General features: G+C 33.7%; 1 protein-coding gene across 4 annotated transcripts in view; it reads right to left on the reverse strand.

The window, feature by feature from the left end:
- The window catches only part of LRRC69 (leucine rich repeat containing 69), a 138,159-nt gene extending 134,797 nt beyond the window's left edge, over positions 1-3,362 (reverse strand). The window contains exon 1 of one of the 4 annotated variants that reach the window (XR_465202.2): positions 48-3,360. Coding sequence is in view for 3 of the 4 variants with exons in the window: in XM_007488087.2 (XP_007488149.2) it covers positions 48-227 (180 nt within the window). In the remaining variant the exon portion in view is untranslated. Of the gene's footprint in view, positions 1-47 lie in introns of all 4 variants that reach the window. The other 3 variants (XM_007488087.2, XM_007488086.2, XM_007488088.2) reach the window with 3 other exon arrangements.
- Positions 3,363-14,731: the final 11,369 nt, after the last annotated feature.

Genomic DNA, 14,731 nt, shown 5'->3' on the forward strand with positions numbered 1-14,731 from the left:
TTTTTCTTCCACTATTCTTCAGCCCAGAAATATATTTTACATCTCACCTGTGTCAAGTTTATAAATTCCGGGCACAATTTGGAGATTTGGTTGAACTTGAGGTCCAAAATCTTGAGGTAATTCATTTTCTGAATCAAACTGGGCAGAGAGGTGAGGTCCTTCCCATTGATCACTAAAACTGAAGTTCTTTGACTCTGGATAGCCTTGAAAAACAGTTTCTCACTCATAGCTGAAGAGACAACAAAGAAATCCTGATAGAAGCGATCCTGAGAATCAAAGCTCAATCGATCTGAACTTCAGAAGTTCTAAATCAAACAGCAGTGTCGTCATGGAAATGAAACTACCAACACTCGGAAGGTAGGAGATCTAATGGGCAAAAGAAGAGGAAGGGAAGGAAGAATGTGAGATCCTGGACATAGAAACTTCCAAAAACTATATCTTTAGCTGAAGCTTTAAAGTGTAAAGTTGGAGAAGGGGAAAATAATTGATGCTGAAATACATTTTATTTACTACAAACACAGTAAACTTGGAGAATTGGAGAGTTAAGGGTGGGGGCTATTTTTTTCCTCTTTATAATCCCAACACTGAGCACAGTGCCTGGCACAAAGTAAGTGCTTAATAAATGTTTATTTATTAATTGAATACTCCTGATTAACTGAGTTTAAAGATAAACCATAATTATAATTTTGTAAGAATTACAATTCAATAAGACAAAATTTCTCAAACTATGTTCCAGAGAAGGCCTAGGATAATTAGATAGTTCCAGTTGATAGAAAGCTAAAAAGAGTTTAAAGATTTTTTATTCCAATTAGTTCATCAACCCTATTGTTTTCATACTTTTTCTGATAATCATTAATATGATTGCTTATGAAAATTTTCTCCAAAAACATTCAGCCTTTTAGCCAAACACACAAGCTCAGGTCCAGGGATAGCTTTCCTGTGACAACCTCATAGCACACAAATTTTTAAAATAATTATTAGATTGGACCGCCAGATAAATAAAAGAAACAATTACTATTAATGATTTACAGTTGTTGTTCAATTGTGTCTGATTCTTCATGATCCCATTTGTGATTTTCTTGGCAAAGATAACTGAAGTGGTTTGTCGTTTCCTTCTCCAAATCCTTACCGAGAGTAACATAGCTAATAAGTATTTGTGGCCTGATTTGAACTTGAGAAGATGAGTCTACCTGAGTCCAGGCCCAATATTCTATCCACTGTATCACCTAGCTGCCCCTATTAATGATTAGTATCTATGCATTTGCCTACTCATTGGTGGCAATGTATTAGTTAAATCCAGTGTTGGAATACTAATAATCCTGCTTTACAAACATAACATACTAATATGGAAAGGATACCTCTAAACATACAAAAGTGAAAAAAAAAAACCACAGAACCAAGGAATCTCAGAAAAAGTTTATAATGTCAATGGGATATATGGCATTCAAGATATCTAATAGGTAGTTGTAGATGCAAGATTAGAGGTCAGCTGAGAGGTTAGAGCTGGGTAAGTAGATCTGAGAATCATCTAAATAGATTTAACTGAATCCATGGGGTTGATGTGTTCACTAAGTGAAAAAAGGAAAATAGAAGCCCTAGGACAAGCCTGAGGGTTAGTTACCTATTCCACTGGTAATCTATCATTAGTGGGCATTATTCAAAGGAAGACAAGGATAAGAGATAAAGATATAGTCACAAATTCCCTTATATCTCACTTGAACATTTCATGAGCCTTAAACTAATTAGGGCAGGTAGGTGATACAGAGGATAGAAGTCAGAAAGACTCCTGTTCCTCAGTTCAAATATGGCTTCAGACACATACTGGCTATGTGACCTTGGATAATCCACTTAACCTAGTTTGACTTAGTTTCACGCTCTGTAAAGTGAGTTGGAGAAGGAAATGGCAAATGACTATAGTATCTTTGCCAAGAAAATACCAAATGGAGAGTCAGAAGGAAGGGTCAGACAACTGGTCAGAAGAGATTATGGGAATCTCTTTGCTGGCATTGGGTATAGGACTCTGTTGCATTGTCCATATACAGGTTTCAATCCTAGGTCGCAGTCCCAGGGCAAGCAGTAGCAGTAACCAACTAGAGCATTTGGCTGCAGGGGAGCAGGGACCTTATTCATAGTTCCAGAGTAGAAAAAAGTGCTTGTGGTAACTTATAGAAGAGAGCTTGGGCCAGGAGAGTAGTAAACACACTTCTTCTTATATCATACTACTTTGGGAGAACTGAAAAACTACAATCTCCTGAACTAGCTTTCAAAAAAGCTTTTAAAAAAATTAAGTTTAAGATAGTGCCCCCTCTACTTCATAAACAGAGTCCATTCTTAACAGTTTTTTCAAGTTAAAAATCAAGAAATAAGTTTTAAAAAATGAGCATTTAAAATGTAAAAAATGAGCATGCAACAACAACAAAAGAATCTGCCCTTATAAAATTATTATGGTGGCATTGAAAATCAAAACACAAACTCAGAATAAGAAAGCCAAAACTGCTATATCTAAAGCCTCAAAGAAAAATGTGAATTTGTCTCAGGCCCCAAAGAATTCCTGGGATAATTCAAAAAGAATCTTAACAATCAAAAATGATAAATAAGAGAGAACATAAGGGATTCAATAAGGTTAAACAGTTAAATAAGTCCCTTACATGCGAAGAGGATATTTATAACTTCCAAAAATTTTATCATTATTAGGGAAGTCAGAAGGGACACATACACAGAGATAACATGAGTGCGCACTGAATATGATGGGAAGATATCTTAAAAAGTAAAATTATGGGGTGAGAAAGAGGAACACACTAGTAGCAGAAGATGGAAGGGAGAGGTGGAATAGGTTAAATTATCTCACAGGAAAGATTTGGGAAGGAGCTTTTATAGGTAGAGAGTTAATTGGGGAACTATCAGAGAACATTTAAATTGTACTCTCGTTGGAACTGGTTAGGCAAGGGAATAAAATACATATTCAGTGGAGTGCAGACACCTAACCCTATAGGAAAGAAAGAGGGGAAGAGTATAAAAGAGGAGAGGGTAAGAGCAATCGAAGGGAAGGGTAGATTAGAGGAGGTGGTGGTCAGAAGTAAAACACTTTTGAGGATGGACAGAGTAAAAGGAGAGGAAGAGAAAGAGGAAAAAATAGAATAGAGGGAAATACACAATAATCATAACTGTGAAAAAAAAAGTTGATGAGTTTTCTGATAAAATTCTCATTTCTCAAATATATAGAGAATGAGTCACATATAAGAATAAGTCATTTCCCAATTGATGGTCAAAGAATATTAGTAGTCTGTTTTTAGATGAAGTAATCAAATCTATCCAAAGGCATATGAAAAAAAATTATAATTAACTATTTAGAGAAATGCACATTAAAGCAACTCTGAGGTATTACCTCACATCTATCAGATTAGCTAATATGACAGAAAAGAAAAATGATAAATGTTGGTGAGGATGTGGGAAAATTGAGATACTAATGCATTGTTGTTAGTTGTGAACTGATTCAACCATTCTGGAGACCAATTTGGAACTATGCTTAAAGGCTCTAAAACTGTGCATACTCTTTGATCTAGCAATACCATTACTAATTCTATATCCCAAAGAGCTTTAAAAAATGGAAAAGGATCTATTTGTACAGAAATATTTATAGCAGCTCTTTTTGTGGTGACAAAGAATTAGAAATTGGGAGGCTGCCCATCAATTGGAGAATGGCTGAACAACTTGTGATATACAATTCTGATGGAATATTATTATACTATAAGAAATGCTGAATAGGATGCTTTCAGAAAAATCCTGGAGAGACTTACCTGCACTGATACACAGTGAAATGGATGAACTAGGAGAACACTGTAACTAGTAACAGCAATACTGTGCAATGATCAATTGCAAACAACCAGTATTCTCAGGAATGTAATGACTCAAGACAATTCAAAAGGACTTGGGTTGAAAAATGCTTTCCACCTCCACTGGAAGATCTGATAAGAGTCTGAATCTTGATTAAAGCATACTATTGAATCTTTTCTTCATTTTTATTTGGTTTCAAAATACATTTTTTTGGTTTGTGTTTTCTTTGACAATATGACTAATATAGAGAGGATTTTGCATGACTGAACACATATAACCTATATCAAATTGTTTGCTATCAGGGAAGTGTGGAGAGATAAAGAGAGAGAATGTGGAAGTCAAGTTTTTAAAAAATGAATGTTAGGAACAGCTAAGGGGCTCAGGGGATAGAGAGCCATTTCTAGAGATGGGAAGTCCTGGGTTCAAATGTGACCTCAAATACTTCCTACCTGTATGGCCCAGGCAAGTCACTTTTAACCCTAATTGTTTGGTCCTTACCACTCTTCCAGTTTGATACCAATACTTAGTATTGCTTCTAAGAGAAAAGGTGAGGTTCTTTAAAAAAGAAAACAATGTTACAAAAGGTTTTTAAATGTAAATAGGAAAAAATATTTTTAAATTGATAAAAGTGATCTTAGAAAAGCCTAGCAATACATGTATGAATTGATGCAGAGTAAAGTGGGTAGAAACAGAATGACAGAATATTATAAAACAATCAATTTTGAGAGAAACCATCTCAATGATCAATCTTAGTTCCAGAGTTACCCACCTTGCAAATGAGATAATAATTGAATATGCCCAATGATAGCATTTTGGCCAAATTATTGGAAAGGAGCCAATAAAGAGATTTGTTTTGCTTGACTAAAATTTTTATAATTTTTTTTTCTTTTCCAGTGGGGAAGGAGAGGTAGAGAAAAAAAATGCTTGATGATTGAAAAAAAGAAAAATTAAAAACAAAATTATATTGCATGTATTATTATACAAGGTTTGATTATAAAAGTAATATTTTAATTCAATACTAGTATTTTCAAAATAGTCACCTGGAGAAGCTGTAATTTTATAGTAATAATAATGCTATTACTATTCAATACGTTTTTGAAATTCCTCAGAATTATAGAATTTGAGAGTTGCAAGGGACATTGTTGCTATTTGAATATTTTGAATTTGAACCTATTCCATACCCAGAAATAATCCACCATAAACATATCTGAAATACAAAGATAAAAATGAAGCTGTTCCTTACAGTCTATTGGATAGAGGGATAATTTGTACATATAAAATCACATGCTGGGGACAGATAGGTGGCTCAGTGGATTGAGAGCCAGGCCTGAAGATGGGAGGTCTTGAGTTTGAATCTTATCTCTGACACTTCCTATCTGTGTGGCCCTGGACAAGTCACTTAACCTTCATTGCCTAACCCTTACCACTTTTTCTACCTTGGAACCAATACATAGTATTAATTATAAGATGGAAGGTAAAGGTTAAAAAAAAAAGTACACGCAAAATAAACATAAAGGAAATTGAGGGAAAAGCAAAAATGACTAAAGGAAATCAGGAAAGTCTCTGTAAAAAGCATTACTAGGACTGAATTTTGAAGGTGAATACATTTCATTGCATGGGAACCAGTCAGTGTGAAAAGTCACATGTGAAGAAAAGTAAGCTAGTCCATAAAGAAAATATTTAGTTCAACCCTTACATCTTTTATCTAAAAGAACAGAAACTGAGCTGGGAAGCAACTAACTCAAGGTCATTTGAGAAGCTTGCTAAGTGGCAGGGTCTAGTGTTGAATTCAGATTTCTTCTAAACTAAAACAGGTCAGTGTTTTAAAATCCTAAACCAAAATATCATTTGCCTTGGCTTTTCATATTAACAAGGTTAAATGCTACCACATGTGTAAATAATTTTAGTCTTTGGCAACAATCTTAGAAAAGTAAGTCTGTGACCATCTATTAAATTCCATAAAGACATTGCAACATATACTAAATGCTTAAGTCTTCTGTGGGTAAGGGGGAATTGAATATTAAATGATTCATTTAATTGTGCATCTTATAAAAGGTAAAATTTTTTCTTGACACGTTATTTCACTCTGCATTATCAAACATGATCAAGAATACAACCTTTTTTCACTTAAGAAAATCTTAATTACTCTTTCTGAGAACCTCTAAATACATTTACAGAGTTTAATTCAACCTAGAACCAAGGTTAAATTAAAAAGCTCTCAAGATTTTAGAAGGTAAATGGTAATAAACATAAAGGTTAAAAGTTGCCATACAAATTCAAGCAGAATTTGATCATACTGTATCAAACAAAGATACCTCAGCTATATTATGTCCCCTGAATTGCTAAAACTTACCTATTGGGAAGGTTATTATAGTACTTTCCTATGCATCCCTGGTTTTATCATTCTAAGTTACCATGCAGAGGTGGAGCTAAGAAATAAAGTTACCCTATTTCAAGGTGGCATGATGGTTTCCTTGGAAAATCCTAGGAAATCAGCAAAGATACTAATTGAGACAGTAAGTTCAGGAAAACAGCAGACTGCAAAATAAGGCCTATAAAAATCAATTTCATTTATATAATAGCAAAATCTGAGATGCAATTAATAGAAAGGGAAACACTATTACAAAAAACTATGAATTATATAAAGTATCTGAGGATCAATCTACCAAAATACAAAAAGGACTTCTATAGGTGCTCCTTAAAAAAATAAAGGACAACTTAAATAATTATTAAGATATTCAGGGCTCATGGCTAGGTCATTCCAATATAATAAAAATTATAATACTAAAGTTAATATATACTTCTAATCAAATAATCCAAATAATCCAATGGATAATCTAATTAGTAAAGATAATCATTCATTTGGAAAAATAAAAGATCTAGTATATCAAGGGAATAGGAAAAGAAATATGGTCAAAGAGGAAATAGCATTTCCAGACCTCAAATGATTTTATAAAACAAGTCATCAAAATAATCCAATGATTGATTTTACAATATAGAGGTACATAAATGGGACAAACTAAACAAGGGAAAATAAGAAATAATGCAACTCAATAGTTGCTATATGATATAGTGGAAACATTTTTTATTTTATTCATTATTTAGGGAATAACTTTATATTTGACTAGAAAGTACAATTAGACTTAGACAGACATAAAATGCTATATTCCACAAAATATTCTAAAAGGATACATTACTTTAATATTACAGATTATATCAGGGCACCTAGATAGTACAGTAGATAAAGAGCCAGGCCCAGAGCCAAGAGGTCCTGTATTAAAACCTGGCCTAAAGACACTTCCTAGCTGTGTGACTTTGGGCAAGTCAAGTAACCTCAATTGCCTAGCTCTTACCACTCTTCTCTCTTCTGCCTTGGGACCAATACTTAGTATTTATTCTAAGACATAAAGTAAGAATTTAAAAAAAATTTAAGAAATTTTTAATGTTTTTTTATTAAAAATATTAGAAAAGAAGCTAATGACAAATTGAATATATTCTTAACCAAAAAAAGATAGAGGCAATTGCAAAAGATAAAATAGCTTTTATTTCATGAAACTATAAATTATCTCCTCTCCAAAATTAAGGTATCTAGAATAAGCACTTACTATGTGCCAAGTATTGTGCTAATCCCGCCCCCCCCCCAAGTTTCTGCTCTTGAAAATGAGACAATATGCAAATAATTAAGCATAGATAAATTATATTCAGGATAAATTGGAAATAATCAACAGAAAAAAGGCATTAGAATCAAGAGGAATCCTGAAATGCTTCCTGTAGAAGGTGGGATTTTGGCTGATACTTGAAGGAATTCTGCAAAGACAAGAGGCAGAGATGAGGAGGGAGAACATTCTAAGCATGTAAGACAGCCAATGAAAATGCCTGGAGGTAAAAGTGGAAAAATCGTATGTGAGAAGCAGCAAGGAAACATGTTGAAGAGTTGGGGTAAGGTCTAAGAAGACCACAAAGGGCTTTAAACACCAAAGGAGTTTACATTTCATCCTGAAGGTGATAGAGCCTCTGGAGTGTGATAGAGTGATCCAGAGACTCTGAAGGGCAGAATCTGGAGGACATCAGAGGTTTGCATCCACAGCAAGGGATGGTGGAGGAGGCTTGAAATCTTGAGGGGAGATTCCAGGTGGGAGACAGTTGATATCTCTATCTTGATAAAGCCAAGGTGACAGTCTGATCAGAGATTTCTCTCCTGTGGTTTTCAAATCCCTCATTGAACCTAACCAGCCCCCCCCCAACCCCCCAAAACCAAGAATTGTGGCAGAACCTGAGAAGAATAACAACAGCATAAGAAGATCTCACACAGCTCCTGTGTCTGGACATTGGCTCTACTGTGATAAAGACCAGGAGTCATAAAAACCTGAACCTCTTAGAGACCAGGCTGGCAAGCCTGGGCCTCTCAACTTTGGGGGAAGGGAGAAAGATATTTTTAGACAGACAGGGTCTTTCCTTTAAAATCTAACCTGCAGACATCTTGCTTATCTTACCCCTAACCATCATTTGTTAGAATAAAGTTGTCAGTTATCTTAAATTGACTTCCTTGTCATATTGGAAGAGGGAGAGAGCTGATTTCTCTTTCCCCAAGGGAAGAGGTTCACCCATTAAAATCAGTCATTAGAGGAAAGTAAAGGCAGGGTTAGTGGGGAGACATATTTTGAGGAAGACTGAAGAGGGGAACCATCTCTCCCTCCTACCTTCTGGACATTTATCATCTACTTTTCCTTCATTATACCCAAACCAACCCTCTAATACAAGAGTTTATTAAGTTAGAGTAGCATGATCAGACTTGCATTTAAGGAAGATCACTTTAATAGAATGGAGGATGAACTGAAGTGGAGAAAGATGCATAACAGGTATATCAACTAACAGGATACTACAATAATCCAGATATCAGGTAATGAAGTCCTTTACCATGGTGACTGTCAGAAGAGAGAAGGGAACACATGCAAGAGATGAAAGTAACATTGACAAATGTTGGCAACATATTGAGTATGAGAGAGTGATAAGATTACCTCTAGGTTTTAAGCCTGGATGACTGGGAAGATGGTGGTACTCTCAAAACTAATAGGGAAATTTGGAAGGGAAAAGAATGAAGGGGGTATGTTAAGCTGAAGACATTCACAAGACAGTGTTTAAAATATCTAAAACATAGCTGATGTAAGGTTAGAGATCAGCAGCTAGCTTAGGGCTAGATAAACAGATTTGAGAATAATCAGCATAGAAATTATATGGGAACTAATGATATCACTAAGTGAAATTAATATAGAGGAAAAAGAGAAAAGGGCCTAAGACAGAGCACAATGGGGCACCCATCATTAAAGGGAATAACATACATAATGATCCAGGAAAAGTAGTTTGGGGAGATGGCAGCTAAGTGACCCAGTAGATTAAGAGCCAGGTTCAGATCTGACTTCAGACACTTTCTAGCCATGTGAATCTGGATAGGTCACTTAGTTCCCATTGCCTACCCCTTACCACTCTTCTGCCTTAAACACAGTATTGATTCTACGATGGAAGGTGAGGTTAAAAAAAAAAAAAAGTAGCCTGAGAAGGAGCAGTCAGGTATACAGGAGAACAAGGAGAGTAGTATCCTAAAAACCTAAGGAAAAAAGAACATAAAGAAAAAGAGGAAGATGTCAGTGTCAGAGGATACAAAAAGATCAAGAAGAATAAAGTTGAAGAAGATATTTGACTGTGGCATTTAAGAGATCTTTAATGACTTTGGAAGAAGTAGTTACAGTTGAAGAGATCAGAAGCCAAACTGAAGAGAGTTAAGAATCCAGGGAGAAGAAAAGAAGTGAAGATGCTGATTGTGGATGAAGAACAAGATTTGCAAATGTAAAGCAGAGGAAAAGGTGGAATGATAATAAATATGGTTCAGATAAAATTTTCAGAGTTCAAGAATATGGACATAGTACATTTGTGAATACTGGAAAGATAAAAAGTGTGACTATTTTATGTACAGCTTATGTTGGGTGAAATAGGTCATGCGAAATAAGTAAATCGAGGAACTACGAAGTTAGAATGTCTTTGGGAGCATCAATATGTATGTCAAAAAATTATGAAGGCAGTGAACTCATTAAGGTAAGACAGTGTTCTGGAGGCCTGCAGACAATAGCTACAAAAATATCGATTGGATGATAGATATGAGTTGATTAAAGAACAAAGGAGGAGAAATTTCTAAGAAAAGATTGTAAAGGAAAGACTTGGAGGTCATGACAGCAAGCAAGACATATTCCAAACTCCCTTACTTTAATCAAGTGAGTACTGAGGGAGAATCTGATGGAGGTGGGTGGGGGTGGGGTGGAAATGTGTGTGAAGAAATTAATGAAATTGCAGCATGGAAAGGGCTGCTAGGAGGCTGTCATCAAACAGGAGCCAGATTTCAGTGAGAGTCATAGGAGTGAGATGAGATAAAAATTAAGATGAAAGTAATTTTGTTTCTTAGGGAGCAGGCATTCTATAGAGAAGTGGAAAATATGAGTAGTTTTGGAGATGGATATTGGGAGGGTTGAAGTGATAGTGATGAGAATAAGTGATTAGGTTCTTTGAACTTGACCAGGCTGGGCGTTAGATGACATATTGTTGATAAAATCCTATCTGAAGCCTTTCAGTCTTGTGAGAGCCAGTGAGAGCTTGCATATTTTTGGCAGAGACATTGAGAACAGGGAGTAAATTTTAAATCACAATGAGGCATAAAAGTGGAACATAAGTGTAGAATGAGGCTATCTATCTCACTTGAAAATTATAAGCTGCAAATGATACCCTTTGCCAAAACAAAGGTGACCAAGTGATGGTAGAATGAATATACATATTATGGGAATTGGGGTTGATGCATTAAATATGTATGGTGAAGTCATCAACAAGTATTTATTTCATACTTTGTGCCAGGTACTGTGCACTGATATTGGCTAGTACTTCTGTATCTCTTTAAAGTTTTCAATAAGTACTATACTAATTCATTTAGAACTAAAAATTCTAAGGGGTGGATATTTCCATTTTATGGATGAGGAAATTGATGTTAAGAGATTAAGTGACCAAAGGCAGAGAGTAATTGGGTCAGGATTCAGACTAGGCCTCACTGACCCCACAACTGGTACTCTACTTATTGTACCATTCAACTGCCTAAAAGTCCCTAAGTATAAGGACAAGAAAGAGTTTAAAGAGGAACTTCTTGACAAAGAAGGAAAAAAGATAACTGCAACAAAGATCTTAAAGAACAAATCACAGAAACAATGAATAATTTCATTAAGGAGAATGATAATTAAGACAATATATCAAAACCAATGGGACACAGAAAAAACAGTACTTAAAAGAAAATATATCTATAAATGCTTATATTAGTAAGGTTGAAAAAGAATAGATTAATGAATTGGGAGTGTAATTTTTAAAAACTGAAGAACAAATTAAAACTCCAGCTAAACACTAAATTAGAAATCCTAAAAATTAAAAATAAGATCTATAACTCTGGAGTCCACTCTTAATACTGGGGGCTACAAAGATCAACATAATTGAATGTAAGAAAACCATTGGATTAATAAACAAATCTAGGAGTTGGTTTTACTTTTTTAAAAAAATCAACAAAATAAACTATTATTTAACATGCTTTAAAAAAAGAAAGAAAATTAAATCACTATCATTAAAGATGAAAAGGGCGGCTATACTACCAATGAAGATGAAATTAAAACAATTATTAGGAATTATTTTGATCAATTATATGCCAAAAAATTTAACAATGTAAAAATGGACGACACTTATGAAAATAAAAATTGCTTAAACTTCTAGAGGAGGAAATATCTATATAAGCCTATTTTAGAAAAGATATTAATCAGATCATAAATGAACTTCCTAAAAAGAAAAAAAAAAGAATTAGGATCAGAAGGATTCACAAGTGAATTCTACCAAACATTTAAAGATTAAATAATTCCAATATTCAATTATTTGAAATAATAGTTAAAAGAGTTTTTATCAAATTCTTTTTATGAAATAAATATGGTGCTGATACCTAAAACAGGAAAGGCAAAAACAGAGAAATAAAATTATGGACCAATCTCATTAATGAATGAGGATGCAAAAATCCATAATAAAAAGGAGACTAACAATATATCACAAAAATTGGGCTCAAAAAGGATTTATGCCAGGAATGCAGGGCTGTTTTAATATAAGGAAAACTATTAACATAATTGATTATATTAATAACCAAATGAAATCATGATTATATCAGTAGATGCAGAAAAGGCTTTTGACAAAATACAACACTCTATTATTAAAAACACTGGAAAGCAGGGGTATAAATGGAGTATTTCTTAAAATGATACAGAGTATCTACCTAAAACCATCAGTAAGTATTATTTGTAATAGTCAGAAGTTTAGAAACTTCCCAATAAGAACAGGAAGGAAGCAAGGATTCCCTTTATCAACAATATTATTTAATATAATATTAGAAATGCCAGCAATAGCAATGAGAAAAAAGAAATTGAAGGGGAAATGGGCAAAAAAATGTCTCTTTTTATAAGCAATATAATATGTGAAAATCCTAGAGATTCAATGAGAAAGTTAGTTAAAATTATCAATAATTTTAGTAAAGTATCAGGATATAAAATAAACCCACATAAGTCATCAGCATTTTTATATACTACTAAAAATGTTCTATAAAGAGAAAGAGATACTACATTGAAAATAACCACAGATAGAATAAAATGCCTGGGAGCATGCCTGCCAAAATAAACCAAGGAACTACATGAAAACAACTATAAACTTTTTTTTTTTACAAATAAGATCATATATAAAAAAATTAGAGAAATATTAGTTCATGAAGGGACAAAGACAATTAAATTAAAATGCCAATTCTACCTAATCTACTTATTCAATGTTATCAAATTACCAAAAATTAATTTTTTGAACTAGAAAAGATAAAAAAAATCATTTAGAAGAAAAGATCGAAAATAACAAAAGAATTAATGAAAAAAATATATATATAAAGGAAGGAGGTCTAGTAGCAACAGATTTTAAGCTATATTATAAAGCAGTAATTATTAAAACTATCTGGTACTAGCTAAGAAAGAGAAACATTGATCAATGGAACAGCATTAATACATTATTGGTAAAGCTGTAAACTGATCTAACCATTTTGGAGAGCAATCTGGAATTATACCCAGAGTTATAAAACCATGTATTACCCTTAGATCCAGCAATACCATTTCTTGATATGTTTCCCAAGAAGATCAGGGAAAAACGAAAAGAATTCATACATTCCAATCTATTTATGGTAGCTCTCTTTGTGGTAGCAAAGATTTATAAATTGGGAGAATGTTTATCAATTGGGGAATGGCTAACAAAATTATGGCATATAATTGTGATGGAATACTACTGTGTCATAAGAAGCAATGAGCAGGCTAATTTTTTTTTAAAACTTGGAAAGAATTTTACAATAAAATGAGTAGAACCAAGAGAACTTGATACAAAGCTACAGAATAAATTGTAAGAGTTCCCTCCAGACAATGAACTGAAAGGTAAAAACATGAAAGATTTACTCTGTATAAACATGGTGGTCTCCTAAACAATACCTTCTGTGATTTGGGGATGGGGTAGGGAGATGAGGAGAGACTGGAATATGTGTGGATGAGATTTATTAGGTAGATATGAAAAAAGGAAGCGCTATATAAAAGATGTCTATTTCATTTATATATAATCTTATTTTTCTTTGGATACAGAAATGCTTGCTTTATTTGTTTTATAAAATTAGGAGTGGCTGGGTGGCTCAGTGGATTGAGAGCCAGGTTAAGAGATGGGAGGTCCTGGGTTCAAATTTGACCTCAGACACTTCCTATCTGTGTGACCCTGGGTAAGTCACTTAACCCCCATTGCCTAGCCCTTACCATTCTTCTGCCTTGGAACCAATATACTCTATTAATTCCAAGATGGAAGTTAAGATTCCAAGACAGAAGGTACTGGCTAAAAACTAAATAAAAATAAAATTAAGATAAAAAAATTTTTTAAGATAAGCAAGGTAATATTTTTAAATTTTAAAGGTTCAAATGCAATAAAGACTGAAAAATGTAGAACCAAGAGAACATATTATATAGCTATAGATTTAATATTTGAAGAATACCTTGTAAATGTTTACCTCCAAATAATGAAATGAAAAATAGAAATATAAAAGACAATCTATATATACATGTATGACAGACAATGCCTTCTATAGTTTGGAGAGGGGAGAGAAAAGTTCTAATAGGTAGAAATGAATTTTTTTAAAGTAATTTTTTCCCCATGGTTACATGATTCTTGTCTCCCTTTCCTCTTCCCTCCCCGCTCCCAAAGGTGACAAGCAGTTTCACTGGGTTTTATATATATATATATTATCACTCAAAATCTATTTCTATATTATTCATTTTTTAAAATAATTTTCAAAAACCAATACCTCAAATCATATCCCCCTATATACAAATGATAAATCATATATTTTCTTCTGTTTCTCCTCCCACATTTCTTTTTCTTGAGGTGGATAGCATTCTTTCTCATATGTCCCTCAATTACTGTGTACAATGTTCTCCTGGTCCTGCTTATTTCACTCCACATCAGTTTATGTGGGTCTTTCCAGTTCTTATAAAAATCCATTGATTCATCATTCCTTATAGCACAATAGAATTCCAATACCATCATATACCACAACTTATTCAGCCAATCCCCAATAAAGAGACATTCCCTCATTTTCCAATTTTTTGCCACCACAAAAGATACAGCTATACATATTTTTGTACAAACAGATCCTTTCCCATTTTTAAAAATCTTTTTGGGATACAAACCTAGTAGTGGTTTTATTGGGTCAAAGGATAAGCATTCTTTTAAAGCCCTTTGGGCATAATTCTAAATTGCCTTCCAGAATGGTTAG

This window comes from Monodelphis domestica, chromosome 3 (genome assembly GCF_027887165.1).
Source record: "Monodelphis domestica isolate mMonDom1 chromosome 3, mMonDom1.pri, whole genome shotgun sequence".
Lineage (NCBI taxonomy): Eukaryota > Metazoa > Chordata > Mammalia > Didelphimorphia > Didelphidae > Monodelphis > Monodelphis domestica.